The 15,672-nt window shown below is 43.6% G+C and overlaps 1 protein-coding gene across 10 annotated transcripts in view; it reads left to right on the plus strand.

Moving 5' to 3' along the window:
• Nucleotides 1-15,672, plus strand: part of LOC139270224 (receptor-type tyrosine-protein phosphatase delta-like) — a 2,930,110-nt gene that overhangs the window by 2,704,915 nt on the left and 209,523 nt on the right. For all 10 annotated transcript variants that reach the window (XM_070888421.1, XM_070888423.1, XM_070888432.1 and 7 more), the window contains one exon: nucleotides 12,186-12,319. In XM_070888421.1, coding sequence (XP_070744522.1) covers nucleotides 12,186-12,319 — 134 coding nt within the window. The remainder of the gene's footprint in view (nucleotides 1-12,185; nucleotides 12,320-15,672) is intronic.

Genomic DNA, 15,672 nt, shown 5'->3' on the forward strand with positions numbered 1-15,672 from the left:
AGTACCACCCGAGAGAGGCGAGCCGGTGTGCAACGCCCCTGGTTGTGACACCAGCTCGATATTTGGATCGCACCCGACCTGTAGCGTCCCCTAGTGGGAAAGCCTGTGAAAGCTGGTGTTCCAAGCTGTACCGGCCGCAGTCAGTTAGGGAATGACTACCTGAGGTAAGTGTGATTGTTTTTTTTTCTTTTTGCGATTTATGTTGTGTCGCGTCAGTAACGTATTGGGAATATTTTTGGTGGGTTTTTTTCTCTGAAGCTGACTGTTTAGCTTGGGAATTTCAGTGGCTCAGCCGGCCTAGCACCCTAAAAGAGATGTGGGAACGCCTCCTGTAGTGCTACACTCCAAATTCAGGGCACAGCTGGCGAATTTTGCAGCAAGAGACGCAAACCATTTCCCAGTGCAAAATTTACCACTCCTCCTGGTTTAACTCCATAGCAGAGGCATGGCCGAATTTCCACCCCATGTCTTTCTATTTAAAAACAAGAAATTGATTTCCAAGAACATTTGTGGCAGTTATTCTGCTGTACCTACCCCGTGCCACCCTCCCAAAACTGCAGCTCCACTGGTGCCACCACATCATTTTCCAATCAAAGCAGTCATCCAGTTCAGCATTTTGGAGGAAGAAGAGGAACATCGGAGGGATACCAGGGAGGACAGGCCAGACTGCACTAGAAAGGATTTGGTCCCCAGCACTGGGATGCACATGGCTGCATCTACCATCAGATGTGGACACATATCTCTCTTTATCATGCGGAGACTCCAGTTCTCAAAGGACAGTCCATGGGCTGGATTTTTGGCTCTGCTCATTTCGGGGCAGTAATGGCGGCGGGGCGGTAAAGTTTTCACCCGTGAACAGTTTGCATCTCAGTCAGCAAAATTCAGCAGCTGGGCCCTGAGTGTGGGGCGGAGCGCTATGGGAGGCGTGCCACACTTCATTTAGGGTGTTAGGCCGGCTGAGCAAGCGAAAATCACGGAGCTAAACAGCTGGCCTCGGAGCGCTCTGAGAGAGGCCGGGGGAGAAAAAAAACCTGAGAAACAAACACCAAAAACATTCCCAATAAATAACTCACGCCACCACAACATAAATCGAGAAAAAAATTAAATAATTAACAATCACACTTACCTGAAGTCGGCGTTACTTACCTCACTGCAGCTGCTACAGCTCGGACCACCCGCTTTCACAGGCGGTCCCAGCACGGCACTCTATGGAGTGCTACGGATCGGGCGGCAGCCAAAAATCAAGCCGGTGTCGCAACCAGGAGCATTGCACACTGGCTCGCCTCTTCCGGGTGGTAATGCTCAGCACCCCATCGAAACCGGCTCCAAAAACCCTGGCGGGGCACTGAAAGGGTGGGTGGGGAGTCTGGTTTGCCACACGCCCCTTCCGCTGTCTGCGCTTGGTTTCTGCATACTCTCGGCGTTGAGACTCGAGGTGCTCCGTGCCCTCCCGGATGCTCTTCCTCCATTTTGGGCGGTCTTGGGCCAAGGATTCCCAGGTGCCGATGGGGATGTTCCACTTTATCAAGGAGGCTTTGAGGGTGTCCTTGAAACATTTCCTCTGCCCACCTGGGGCTTGCTTGCCGTGTAGGAGCTCCAAGTAGAGCACTTGTTTAGGGAGTCTCGTGTCGGGCATTCACAAGATGTGGCCCGCCCAGCACCCAACAAATTAACAACCAGTAGAGCCTGCTTGGGCTACACCCATCGAGATGTTGTCAAGCATACCTGCAGGCATTGGCACACCTACTTGGCAACAACCATTTGAAACTTCCTCCAAACACACCAAGTCAGTCGAGAGCCAGATACAGAGCTATTCCATCAGCTGCATGGAAGCCTGTAATTATTGCACACTATAGAGCTGGGACAGCCAGTGACTGTAATGGTCAACTACAGTCTCGAACCTTCCTTCACCTCCTTCTAGACATGCTTCAGGGCTGCCTATGGGGAGTGGCAAACAAGGCCCTCTTTGCAATCACTTTGTGCAGCACCACTTTATATCAGAAAACAGACGTTAAACAGGCAGTCAAGTGCTGGGCTGCACCCATTACCTGACTGCAGAGTCATGCCTCCACATGAGCTTTTCTTTTTCTCCATTTTTGCCTGTCACATTTTCCCACTCCCTTTTGGCCATGCCAAACTTTTCTGAAGGTTGCAAGAATCTTTGTCCCCCTGTGCAGCACCTCCCTTTAAGTATCCATATCCCTTTAAATTGCACCCACATCACTATTGTCTGGTGTCGCCTACCACCCACCACCGCACCAATAATAACTTGCATTTATATAGCATCTTTAACGTAGTAAAATGTCCCAAGACACTTCACAGGAGTGTTATCAAACAAAATTTGAAACTGAGACACATAGCTGATATTAAGATAGATGACTAAAAGCTTGGCCAAAGAGGTAGATTTTAAGGAGCATTTTAAAGGAGGTGGAAAGGTTTAGGGAGGGAATGCCGGAGTTTAGGGCCAAGAAAGCTGAAGGCACGGCCACCAATGGTGGAGCAATTAAAATCGGGTATGCACAAGAGGATTTGAATTCGAGGAACGCAGAGGGTTGCAGGGCTGGAGGAGGTGAGGACAGAGATGGGCAGAGATAGAAATGAAGGGATTTGAAAGCAAGTATAAGAATTTTGTCACACCCCAAAGGCACCAAGACATTAAGCTACCTCTGTACCACAGGTCTAAGTTGTGTACAAGAATGCAAATGAAAATTACATACTATTAGAACATTACGTTTCTAGTTGGATTTGCACCAGTGCTTAACTATTGAGGACTAAATTATGCTAATACACAAAATTGGCTCCATAATCTGCAGATTTGGAAGGTAGTTCACTTTGTATCGAAGCTACAGTTTTTGAATGATCTACCCTCAAAGGACCTTAAAGCCACAAAAGGAAATTGTTTTTTCTGCCAGAATGAAGTGGCCGAGGGTGTGGGTACTGAGGGTCATAACACCTGTCCTGATGTAATTAATTTATACAAGTTGTTACGGGGTAAGGGTTCCTCTTTGCACTATTCAAAGCCAAATTATAAATTACTTGATAATATTTCTATAGATATCAAAGAGATGAAATCTTACTTCCTGAATTCTAAATGCAGGCCACAAGATCGGGCAAGGTCTCAGACATATTGAATGTACGTAAAGAAGTGGCATGCTCTTGACATGCCACTGCTGTTGGATGGATTTTCTAGCTGATGTTTACTGATGGATGAAAGCTTAATCTTGAGGCAAAAATATAATAATAAAGGCCAGCCTTGGTGTGTCCTTCCAGAGAATGAAACTGTCATGTTGGAGATTACTGAGAATCTGGGGATTGCGTATAGATGAAAGAATGGTTTGATAAAGGTATTGACAAACCCCTCCGATATTAAAATTGCCTCTCAAATAAACCTATTCAACTTGGTTCAAAGCCTCTTCCTCATTAAGAGCACATAGTGGTAGAATTCCCAGCCACACATACACTGTGAATACAATTACCATGAATATTGTTGACAGAATGCTTCCCGTAGATAAGCCCAGTCTGATCTGGGTGATTTAATTTAGTGATCAGATTGTTCAGGCATAAAGCCAGAATGTCGGCTAAGATTTTGTAATCACAGTTAGGGAGAGATAGAGGTCTGCAAGAGAGTTTTTGTATGGGATCATTATCCTTTCTTAAATAACAGGGAGATAGTGGCATTGTGCCAGATACTGGGAGTAGTGTCAGTGAGTGTCCTATGCCGCACTACATTTAAAATTAGGGATGCAAATTCAGCAATATTTTTTTGTTAAATTCATGGGGAAACTATCTGAGCCAAAACCGCCTACTGTCTTTGTAGAGCTTGTAGTCTGTTGCATCTCCAGCAGCAACGTGAGGATTCCTGACTTGATATGTTATCAATTCACAAAACGAGAAGATTTGCCAAATATTTCTCGACATCTTGTGGCTCAGCTACTGAAGTACCAAACAGAAAAAAACGACGTGTATTTATATAGCACCTTTAACGTAGTGAAACATCCCAAGGCGCTTCACAGGAGTAATATGAGATAAAAATTTGACATCGAGCCGCATAAGTAGAAATTTGCGCGGGTGACCTTCGTCAAAGAGGTATGTTTTAAGGAGCGTCTTGAAGAAAGAAACAAGATTTGGATTTATATAGCGCCTTTCATGACCACAAGACGTCTCAAAGTGCTTTATAGCCAATGAAGTACTTTTGGAGTGTAGTCACTGTTGTAATGTGGGAAACGCGGCAGCCAATTTGCACTCAACTAGTTCCCACAATCAGCAATTTGATAAAGACCAGATAATCTTTTTTTTTGTTATTTTGATTGAGGGATTAATATTGGCCAGGACACTGGGTATAACTCCCCTGCTCTTCTTCGAAATAGTGCCATGGGATCTTTTACATCCACTTGAGAGAGCAGATGGGGTCTCCATTTAACATCTCATCCGAAAGACAGCACCTCCGACAGTGCAGCACTCCCCCGGTCTGTTGTGCCCCTTGGACCATGTACAGTAGACACTCAAATCGCTGGAGAAGTACCACCAACGATGTCTCCGCAGGATCCTACAAATCCCCTGGGAGGACAGACGCACCAACATCAGCGTCCTCATCCAGGCCAATATCCCCAGCATTGAAGCACTGACCACACTTGATCAGCTCTGCTGGGCAGGCCACATAGTTCGCATGCCAGACACAAGACTCCCTAAGCAAGCGCTCTACTCGGAACTCCTTCATGGCAAACGAGCCAAAGGTGGGCAGCGGAAACGAGGACACCCTCAAAGCCTTTCTGATGAAGTGCGACATCCCCACTGACACCTGGGAGTCCCTGGCCCAAGACCGCCCTAAGTGGAGGAAGTGCATCCGAGAAGGCGCTGAGCACCTCGAGTCTCAACGCCGAGAGCATGCAGAAATCAAGTGCAGGCAGCAGAAAGAGCGTGTGGCAAACCTGTCCTACCCACCCCTTCCCTCAACGACTATCTGTCCCACCTGTGACAGAGTCTGTGGCTCCTGTATTGGACTGTTCAGTCACCAAAGAACTCACTTCAGGAGTGGAAGCAAGTCTTCCTCGATTCCGAGGGACTGCCTATAATGATGATGATGACTCCCTCAGTACTGTACTGGAGTATCAGCCTCGACTTTTTTTTGTGCTCAAGTCCCTGGAGTGTGACTTGAACCCACAATCTTCTGACACAGAGGCAAGTGTGCTATCCACTGAACCACAGCTGTCTTGAAAGAGGTGGCGAGGTTTAGGCAGGGAGTTCCAGAGGTTGGGGCCGAGGCAACAGAAGGCACGGCCACCAATGACACAAAAAAGTTTGGTTTACACCTTCGGCTCCACTGAGCTCCTTGCCATCCTAATAATGAACAAACTAGATAGCCTGACTTGTCTGCTGCTTACACAAGGCATGAAGCAGAAGATAAACTAGCTTATTTTTCTTTCCAGAAGTGAAAGAAAAATAAGCTCGTGTGGAGAATTTATACTCCAGTTCCAGCTCTCTTTGTTTCTAAACCATTACTGTCTGCATGTGCAGATCACTTGTCATTTTACAAGTGGTCTGCAAATTGTTGATGACATTCTCTCCACGTTCTTTCGCATTTCTTTCCAAAGAATTGTTTGTTTTCAACTCACTACATTTGCACTCTCCCAAAAAGAATCAGTGAGATCCGTGATACACAATAATTTTGTCCATTCCTCGACCAAAAAAAGCTAATTGGGTTCTCATATGTGATCAGAATTGCCAATCCATGAGATGTCAATAATTTGACTTCTCGGGCTCTTTTTATCCAGTTGAATATTACAGAAAATGGGGAATGTAGGTGTCGGCCTTGGCTGAGTATTAGCACTTCCACCTCTCAGTCAGAAGGTCATAGGTTCAAAATCTACTCCAGAGATTTGTAATCTAGACTGACACTTTATTGCATCATTAAGGGAGCACCACAATGTCGGAGGTACTGTATTTCTGATGAAACATTATACTGGGGCCCGTCTGCCCTCTCAGGTGGACATAAAAGATTGTGTGGCACTATTCAAAGAAGAGCAGGGGAGTTCTCCTGGTGTCCCAGCCAATACTCAGAAGAACATAAGAAATAAGTGTAGTAGGCCATTCACCCTCTCGAGCCTTCTACCTCAACTGCACTTTCCTGCACATGTCCCGATATCCCTTGATTCGCTTAATATCCAAAAACATTCCTGAACCAGTGTCACAAAAATAACACATAATCTGGTCAGTATCACATTCCTGTTTGTGGGACCTTGGTGCAGGCAAATTGGCTGCTGTGTTTCCCTACATTACAACTTCAAAATAACTTTTAATTGGCTGTGAAGCACTTCAGGACATCCCACAGTCATGAAAGGTACTATATAAATGCAAGTTCTTATAATTGTACACCAAACCCACATCCACACAACTGTGGAAAGAGATTCAACTGTTGGAAAGGAGGGGCTTAGCTTTGCTGCCATCTAGGGCATCTATAGTACATTTAAATTGCCCATGCAAACCCACATTATGAAGAACCATGAGCAAAAAAAATTGAACCACAAAGGATGAGACAATATTTGTGCATTAACATTAAATAGTGTGACTAGATTGCAGCTCTGATTGTCTGCTTCAATCACAAAAGAAGAGAATTGTGGACTATGTCTCAGACACAGGAGTTTCTGCAGATCGCCCTTCATTCTCCTATAGCTTACCTTCACTCCTCTTCCTTCCCCCATTCCCCACCTCGATCATCTTCACAAAGACAGATTTGAAAAGATACATTAGTGCTTTCAAATATACACGTCAGGGATAATTTTCCAAGGGTGTCAAGAATTTTAACTGCCACCCGTGCAGATCAGAAAAATTCATGCAACGCGCCCATAATTTTCCAATGTGTGTTGGAGACAGGTATGGTTCTTTACCACTGGCACATACTTGAAAAATTATCCTGTGTTCTCAAGTGAGTGTTGACCTTTATTGTGACTGTATGGCACAGTTGGTTAGCACACTTTTCTTTCATCTCTGGGATTTGGATTCACCAAGGCTTGCAATGGATAGAGGCTCAAACACAAAGTGCCCACAATTTAGCATTAAAGATCTGTGGTGATTTCACATAATTGACATCACAGTAGTAGAGGTAATATTGTGTGGAATAAGTTGTCTTCTGAGGTTGGGGTTAAGGCAGATGCTGATATTGGCAACAAAAATTTTCCATTCCTCAGCACTAGAATCAGGACAAAAATTATACAATTGTATTATATTGTTTGGATCACACCAGGAAAAACCCAATACTTTATTTCAAATCACTGTGTACCACCATATTTATTATTCCATGAACTGATATAGTCTTATGTCTGCTACCGGTGTATTTGCATTTGGCTGTTGATGGGAAAATCTTGAAAAGACAATTGAAAGAGACAAAACAAACATTTACCAGACTTCTGCCTGGTAAATTGAGTAATGAAAGATGAGAAATTACAGAAGAGAAAATAACAGCAGTCTGGTGATGGAGTCAGTCATAGCTGTTTGTATCTGCCTGGGTGTCAGGAAAAAGTTAAAGGGGGAACTGCACAGATAGTTAGGGAGAGGTGATTGAGATGCAGTCATTTTTGGGACCAGCCAAATGGATTAAAGAGTATTTTCCAGTCGTGTACCTTCCGGTGTTCCAAGCTTAGCAACTTTAGCTCTCATTTGTAACTGTAAAAACAAAGAATGAAATACGTGTCTGAATCCAATTACAGGATTGTTACCTAGCAACGTAATTCTTAAATATTTGAGGAAATATATCCCGAATGATGCGTCTTACAGAGGAAATAGGGGAAGGAGTGGAAACTACATACATCTTGCATATGACTGCATTGCAACCTTATTTCTGTCTCGAGTGCTCTAAATTTTTTCCAGGGTGCCCCAGGATCTGTTGCCTTCTGCTGTATTTCAATAAAACTGTTGAACTCAAATGGCCATTTGATACCCTCTCACATAATCTGTAACTGCATGGTTGTCAGGTTACTGTCTGATAATTCTTTTGTACATATTCCTTTGGTCTATAAATATACGCTCTGAATTAAGTGCTGCATTTTTGTTGTTGCATAGGACCGCTTCAGACTAACGTTCATAGCTGTCACCTGAAAAAATCTTGGAATGCTGACGGTGTTAGAAATTTGTATCTGTTGCTGGTTTAGTTCATTTTTTACTTCTTACTCCTATTAGTCCTCAGCAAAATTTATAGAAAATGTGCAATAATCTTTTTATATATATATATATATATATATATTATAAATCTTATATCTGCACACATTTCCTGTTAACTTTTTCCCTTTCAATTCCTATGTCCATATTTATCATCAAAATTGTCTATGTAAACGTGTTGCGCTGTAATTGCACCCTCCCCCCCCACCAGTAATGGTGCTGAAGTGCCTCGATTTTGCATCTTCAACCTGTACTGCCTAGAAACTTTGATGCTCCAAATACCTCTGCTTTCCAAATTGGCACTGTTTTGTTATTCAACCAAAAGTAAAAACATAATCTCAAAGTATATATTGTATAAATATAAGGACATAATATACATCTCTGAAATACTGACTGAATTTCATCTTTCACCTTCATCCAATTATTCCCCACCCACCCCCATTCCCTAACCCCACTTCACCCGAAGAATGAATTTGGTCTTGAATCCTCATGTGCAATGCCACAGGAGATCGACTAGAGGTGTAATGTGTAATACAATAGTCTTACACCCATTATACAGTAGATTAAGTAATTGAAAGTTTTAGTCACGGATTTTTAAAATCCTTTCCAGTGGCCCAGTTCAAAAGCAGTAAGACAAATTCACAATAAAAATAAAATTTTTAATTCTTGGCAACAGAAGAATTCATCAGTGACTGGTGGGTGTCATCAGTTTACACAGCCAGTAGTACTAGTAGACTGTCTGTAATTCCTAATTCTAAAAGGATTAGAGAGTAGGTGGCATAGTGAGGGACAGCACTGTCTTTTCACCTCTAGGGCCTGCATTTCAGTCAAACAGGGACTGATGGAATGAAAGTATCTTCTGGCTGTAAGAAATGGGACTCAAATTACTCCCAGACAGTGTGAATTTACATTACAAAAACATCCCATCATCATCATAGGCAGTCCCTCAGAATCGAGGAAGACTTGTTTCCACTCTTAGCATGAGTTCTTAGGTGGCTGTACAGTCCAATACGAGAACCACAGTCTCTGTCACAGGTGGGACAGTCAGTGGTTGAAGGGAAGGATGGGCGGGGAGCCTGGTTTGCCACACGCTCCTTCCGCTGCCTGCAATGGATTTCTGCATGCTCTTGGCGATGATACTTGAGGAGCTCAGCGCCCTCCAAGGATACACTTCTTCCACTTAGGGCGATCTTTGGCCAGGGACTCCCAGGTGTCAGTGGGGATGCCGCACTTTATCAGGGAGGCTTTGAGGGTGTCCTTGTCACGTTTCCCCTGCCTGCCTTTGGCTCGTTTGCTGTGGACGAGCTCCGAATAGAGCGCTTGCTTTGGGAGTCTCGTGTCTGGCATGCGAACTATGTAGTCTGCCTAGCGGAGCTGATCAAGTGTGATCGGTGCTTCAATGCTGAGGATGTTGGCCTGGTCAAAGACGTGAATGTTGGTGCATCTGTGGTCCCAGGGGATTTGTAAGATCTTGCGGAGACATCGTTGGTGGTATTTCTCGAGCGACTTGAGGTGTCTACTGTACATGGTCCACGCCTCTGAGCCATACATGAGGGCGGGTATTACTAAGGCCCTGTCGACCATGAGCTTGGTGACAGTTTTGAGGGCCTGGTCTTCAAACACTCTTTTCCTCAGGAGGCCGAAGGCTGCACTGGTGCACTGGAGGTGGTGTTGGATCTCGTCATCAATGCCTGCTCTTGTTGATAGGAGGCTCCCGAGATAAGGGAAGTGGTCCACGTTGTCCAGAGCCGCGCCATGGATCTTGATGTCTGGGGGCAGTGCTGTCTGGTGAGGACAGGCTGGTGGAGGACCTTTGTCTTACTGATGTTTAGCATAAGGGCCATGCTTTCATATGCCTCAGTAAATACGTTGACTATGTCCTGGAGTTCAGCCTCTGTGTGTGCAGCTTCCCACTGGTTGTGTAGTTTAGTTCCAATCCAACGGGGAAGCTTGTTGATTGTGAGGTGGAGCATGGCAGTGAGGAAGATTGAGAAGAGGGTTGGGGCGATGACGCAGCCCTGTTTGACAACGGTCCGAATTTGGATTGTGTCTGTGATGGATCCGTTAGTAAGGATCACGGCCTGCATGTCATCGTGGAGCAGGCGGAGGATGGTGACTTACTTTTGGGGGCATCTGAAACGGAGGAGGACGCTCCATAGACCTTCGCGGTTGACAGTGTCAAAGGCCTTTGTTAGGTCGAAGAAGGCCATGTATAAGGGCTGGCGCTGCTCCCTGCATTTTTCCTCCAGCTGTCGTGCTGTAAAAATCATGCCTGTTGTGCCCCGGAGGGGACGAAATCTGCACAGTTACTCCTGGAGGAGCACCTCGGCCACAGGGAGAAGACGGTTGAGGAGGAGAATGTCACTATAGGGTTGCTGTTAAGTTAGCATAAAAGCAGATTATTAAAATTGGGTAGAGGTAGCTTTACCTGAACTGGCAGTTCTTTATAACTGATTGCAAAATGTACAAGTTCATTCTGATCTCAGCTCTAACTCTAATCACTTTGAGCAGGAAAATCTATTGCTTCCTCTCAAAACAAAATAACTGTAATATTATCGTCATAATTATGAGCTCTGGCCACATATCCGCAGCATAACTAAGACTGTCTATTTCCAGCTCCGTAACATCGCCCATCTCCACCCTTGCCTCAGCTCATCCACTGTGGAAGCCCTCACCATGCCTTTGTTACCTCTCGACTTGACTATTCCAACCACTCTCGGCTGGCCTCCCACATTCTATCCTACAGAAACTAGAGGTGATCCAAAACTCGGCTGCCCGTGTCCTAACTCGCACCAAGTCCCGATCACCCGTATCACCCTTGTGCTCGCTGACCTACATTGGCTCCCATTAAGCAACGCATCGATTTCAAAATTCTCATCCTTATTTTCAAATACCTCCAAAGCCTCGCTCCTCCCTATCTCTATAATCTCTTCCAGTCCCACAACCCCACAGCCCCCTCGAGATGTCTGTGCTCCTCTAATTCTGCCCTCCTGAGCATCCCTGATTATAATCGCTCAACCATTGGTGGCCGTGTCTTCTGTTGCCTCGGCCCCAGGCTCTGGAACTCCCTGCCTAAATCTCTCTGCCTCTCTACCTCTCTTTCCTTCTTCAAGATGCTTCTTAAAACAGAACTCTTTGACCAAGCTTTTGGTCACCTGCCCTAGTTTCTACTTAAGAGGCTCGGTGTCCAATTTTTAATCTCATTAATACTCCTGTGAAGCACCTTGGGGCGTTTCACTATGTTAAAGATGCTAGATAAATACAAGTTGTTGTTAGAATACATATTTTGCTGAACAGTAAAATCCTCTTTCACACTTGATAAACTTCCACATTAAAGGATTACTTTTACATTTACACTGAAAATTGTACCATGATATAATCTACAGCCAAAATCTTAAACAGTTTGTATTCCATACAAGATCAAGAGAAATCAGTATTAACAGCAAGAATTTATACAGTGCGCACTTCCAATATGCAAAACCTTATTTCCTATTGTTTCAATCTTGACACGCTTTTGTGTCAGCTCATGTACTGCTGAGACTCTCTTGTCCTCCAAACACTTTGCTTCAAAAATTGCTCGAAGTTTAAGTCTAAACAATAATATAAAATCAAATTGTTATGTAAAAATAAGGACACAATGTATGACTGCAAAATGAGGACTGAATATGCATATATTGTATATTTTTTAATTAAAGCTTATAATAAATCTGCATACCTTGGTCTAATTATCCCCACCTTCTAATCCTGCGTCCCCTAACTATACTTGGTCTTGACTTCAGCATCACAAGAGGTCGATTAGGGTGTATATTGCAGAAAGGAAATTAACGTTTTTAATTAAATGAAAATATATTTTTTTTAATTAAAATGCTTACGTTCCCTTCTGTAAGTATTTGGTGATTACTGTACGTTAAGGACTCTGGTTTGTGTGTACAGATAGAGGAGATCATTATTACAGATCAGCTGACATTCTAGCTTCTGGCAGAGGCAAACTGTACTATTCCATTAAACCATTCTTCTTTTTTCTTCTTCTCAAGTCCCAAGCCAGCCAAATAACTTCAAGGCAGAACCGAAATCAGACACCAGCATTATGCTGTCATGGACACCACTGCGACAGGACACCATCATCAGATACGAGTTGTATTACAGAGAAAGAGATTATGGCAAAGAGGTACAGTGCAATATAGTCTCTGAATGTAACTTCTGAAAATGGGGAGAATGTTTTTGTCCTATGGGAGAAAAAATAATAAAATTGCACTTACTTTAAAAGCAGGACTTTTACACATTTTGCAAGGTATAGACTTGAAAAATAAGTTTTGAAATTTCTGGTTATACTTTCATTCTATTAATTTAAAAATAATTGCAAATAGCAGTAGTTTCTTATGAAGTTAGTACAATTAAATGTATAAACCATTTAGAAATGTTTCCATTGTTTGTTGTTCGTTCTCCAAGGACAGTGGGTAATGATGTGAACCCATTATTGTCACAGTGGACGTTGTCACACACCTGTCACTTTGAGCACATTACATCATCCCATCATGTGACCTATGTATAACCCGAATGCAATCTTCCATCTGTTTCTTTTTCTCTGGTTGGCACCAGTCATATTCACGTTGTGCCCACAAGCATGAGGATTGAGAGAGATTACAATAGTACAATCCTCTTCAAGCCTCTGGATGTGTGAATTTGTTAGGTTGTGATGTAAATACAGATTGAACCTCCCTTATCCAGAATCCTCGGGACCTGGCCTGTTCTGGATAAGGGATGTTTCCAACGAGAGGTGGTCACTTTAAATTGGATGGTACAGGTACTGAGCAAGGGGATATCGGGGCTGGCTGGCTTGGGGCTGGGAGTGCGGCAGAGAGATCGTGGGGGAGGGGGGGATGGTGGATCGCGGGGTCAAGCCAGTGATTTTAGGAGTTGGCAGTGAGGAAGAACTTCAATTTGTTATGTTGGAGTTCTGCGCATGTGCCACCCGGTGACAGGGAATGATTCTGGACAAGGTAGTTCTGGATAAAGGAGTTCTGGATAAAGGAAGTTCAACCTGTATATAAATATTACAGGCTTATTTCCTGATTTTAGTTGCGGGAAGGTTTTTTTTTCCCTCCAGTCCTTTCAGTGCCTTTCTCTTGAGCACAATTTAGCTTCAGCTCGTTGGCATAATTGCAAATTTGCATAGGTGCAGATTTGAACAGATCAAATGAGCACACGAGCGACAGGAGTGGGAAACTGCCTGTAAATCAAATTTAAAGGGATGAGGGCAAAAGTTCTGAAAACTTCAGAAGGCATCTCAGCCCATTTGCAGGATTTGAGGGAATAAGAGGCAGACAGAAATGAAGGAAAAGGAAATCCAAGGAAAAGGAAATCCATGAGCCTGCAGGTAAGTGATCAAGCAGCCCAGAACCCAAACTCTCTCTGATGGCTGATGTTAGGGTTGTGAGATTGTTGCAAAGACAGTTGTTCATTAGATCACTCCATGCACCATTCCCCATGCACCATTCCCATAGGTCAGTATTATAGCATGCTTGTACAGAGGTGACGCCAAGTTTTCTCCCACAACTGACTACAGTATTACTATGTACCAGCCTTATGCTGTATGATAGCTGCAGGTGCCCTTCCACCAGATAGCTTGGTACTATATCTGCCTCTTACTGTCCCAGACCCAAACACGACAGTTACCACTTATGTGGATGTGGACTTATGGGGAAAAAGCGGGAATATGGTGTTGAGATAGAAGATCAGCCATGATCATATTGAATGGTGGTGCAGGCTCGAAGGGCCGAATGGTCTACTACTGCTCCTATTTTAGGTCAGTGGCATCTTAGCAGCCATGTGCAATCAGGTTAAATAGGCTCATGATTACCTGACATGCATTCTTTAACATAGTTCCACTAAAAGTATGTCATATTTCAGGATTTCTTACTGGGAAACCTTGTGTAATACATGTTAAAAATGCTACAATTGATCTAAATTTAACTCTCAAGGGATTAAGTTAACAGGACAGTCAGACTGCGAATGTAGATTGGAATTGAGACAGGATGCCAACATGGCGGAGACAGTCTATGATAACTCATTGCTGCTGTAACTGCTCCATTCATTCAAACATAGCAGGGTTTGTTTCTAAACTCTGGGAGGGTGTTAGTCGCTTTAACTAAAATCTGACACTGGAGTCAGGCTTTTAAAAAGGAAAGGCTGCAATTGCCAGAGCAATCGGGTTATGTTAAAGGAGAAGCAGTGAGAACCTTTACTGAGGTGAAGAGGTTCAAAACGCTGCAGAATAGTTAGAATGCAACTCATTGAAGTCAAATAAGATGACCCACTAATGTGGGGAAGCATGATAATGTTTTTTTATCCTATTGAAAATAATTTATGCCAATTGAAGTAAGCAAATTTGATCACAGCTATGTATGTTCACTCACTACAAAATAAAAAAGCTTAACAATTCTTATCATGCTTAGCCTCACCAAATATTGGCTCAGTGGACCTACAGAGAGATTGAAGAAGTATATGTGTGAAAGACATGAATATCTGATTCTGGACATAAAGGAGTATTATTGTTACATGCCTGGGTTGTGCTATTGCCCAAGTAGATATATGGGAGTGCGAGTCAACTTGGTCCACTTAAGGGAGCAATTGATGCTACTGAACCCAAGAAAGTATTTACGACAGACACAAATTTGCAATAGTATGACATGCTGTGCCTGGGGTGCTTCCAAAGAAATATCTAACAGAATGGTTAGTCAGGCTTCCATGTATCTTAGTGATGCCATTGAGTCTGCTTTCCCAGCTTCTTCTGGGAAGGGGATCCTGCACCAACACTAATCATCTGCCAACGTAATGTCTGCACATACTGAAGTGTGGTTGGGCACAGAGCATCTCTTGACTTGCCTCATGTGCCTGGTATCCCTCCTCTTTTTCCAAATATATCAAGTGGATTTCCATTGGGAAACCCATCAGTGCCAGTAATGGTGCTCAGATAAAAATAGAAGTAAATTATAACAATTGTACAAAAGCTAATGACAGCATAAGTAGCACAAAAAAGAAACAAATGAAGGAATGGCTAAAATCTTTGCAGTTTATATTATTGAGAACTTTCTGTGTTCTGCAGTATAATTGGCACTTCTTAGCAACCCTGGAAACTGATTTAAAATGGGTATAATTCACATGTGGTGTCCTGCGCACCAGAATGGTGGGAAACGGCAAAACAGACACATCTCCAAATTAATACTGAAATAAAGCACCCACCCGTTTGAAGGAAGCACTTTCAAATCTCACTTACAGTCACTTTGCACACCAGTATGCACGGACAGCTGACAGAGGACTATCGGGCTGGAATGGGTGCAAGAGGAAGTGGGCTCATCTGAATCTTTAGTGGACCAATTACATGATTCTGCAGATCCGTACTGATTCATTTCTCCATCACAGCGATGAAGCTACACTGACAATTGAGAGAGGTTTTGTTTCTGGTGCCAACACCAGGGAGGAGGGTCCTACTGATTTTAAAGCTTGTTCGAATCCAGTTTG

The sequence above is a fragment of the Pristiophorus japonicus genome, chromosome 1 (assembly GCF_044704955.1).
Source record: "Pristiophorus japonicus isolate sPriJap1 chromosome 1, sPriJap1.hap1, whole genome shotgun sequence".
Lineage (NCBI taxonomy): Eukaryota > Metazoa > Chordata > Chondrichthyes > Pristiophoridae > Pristiophorus > Pristiophorus japonicus.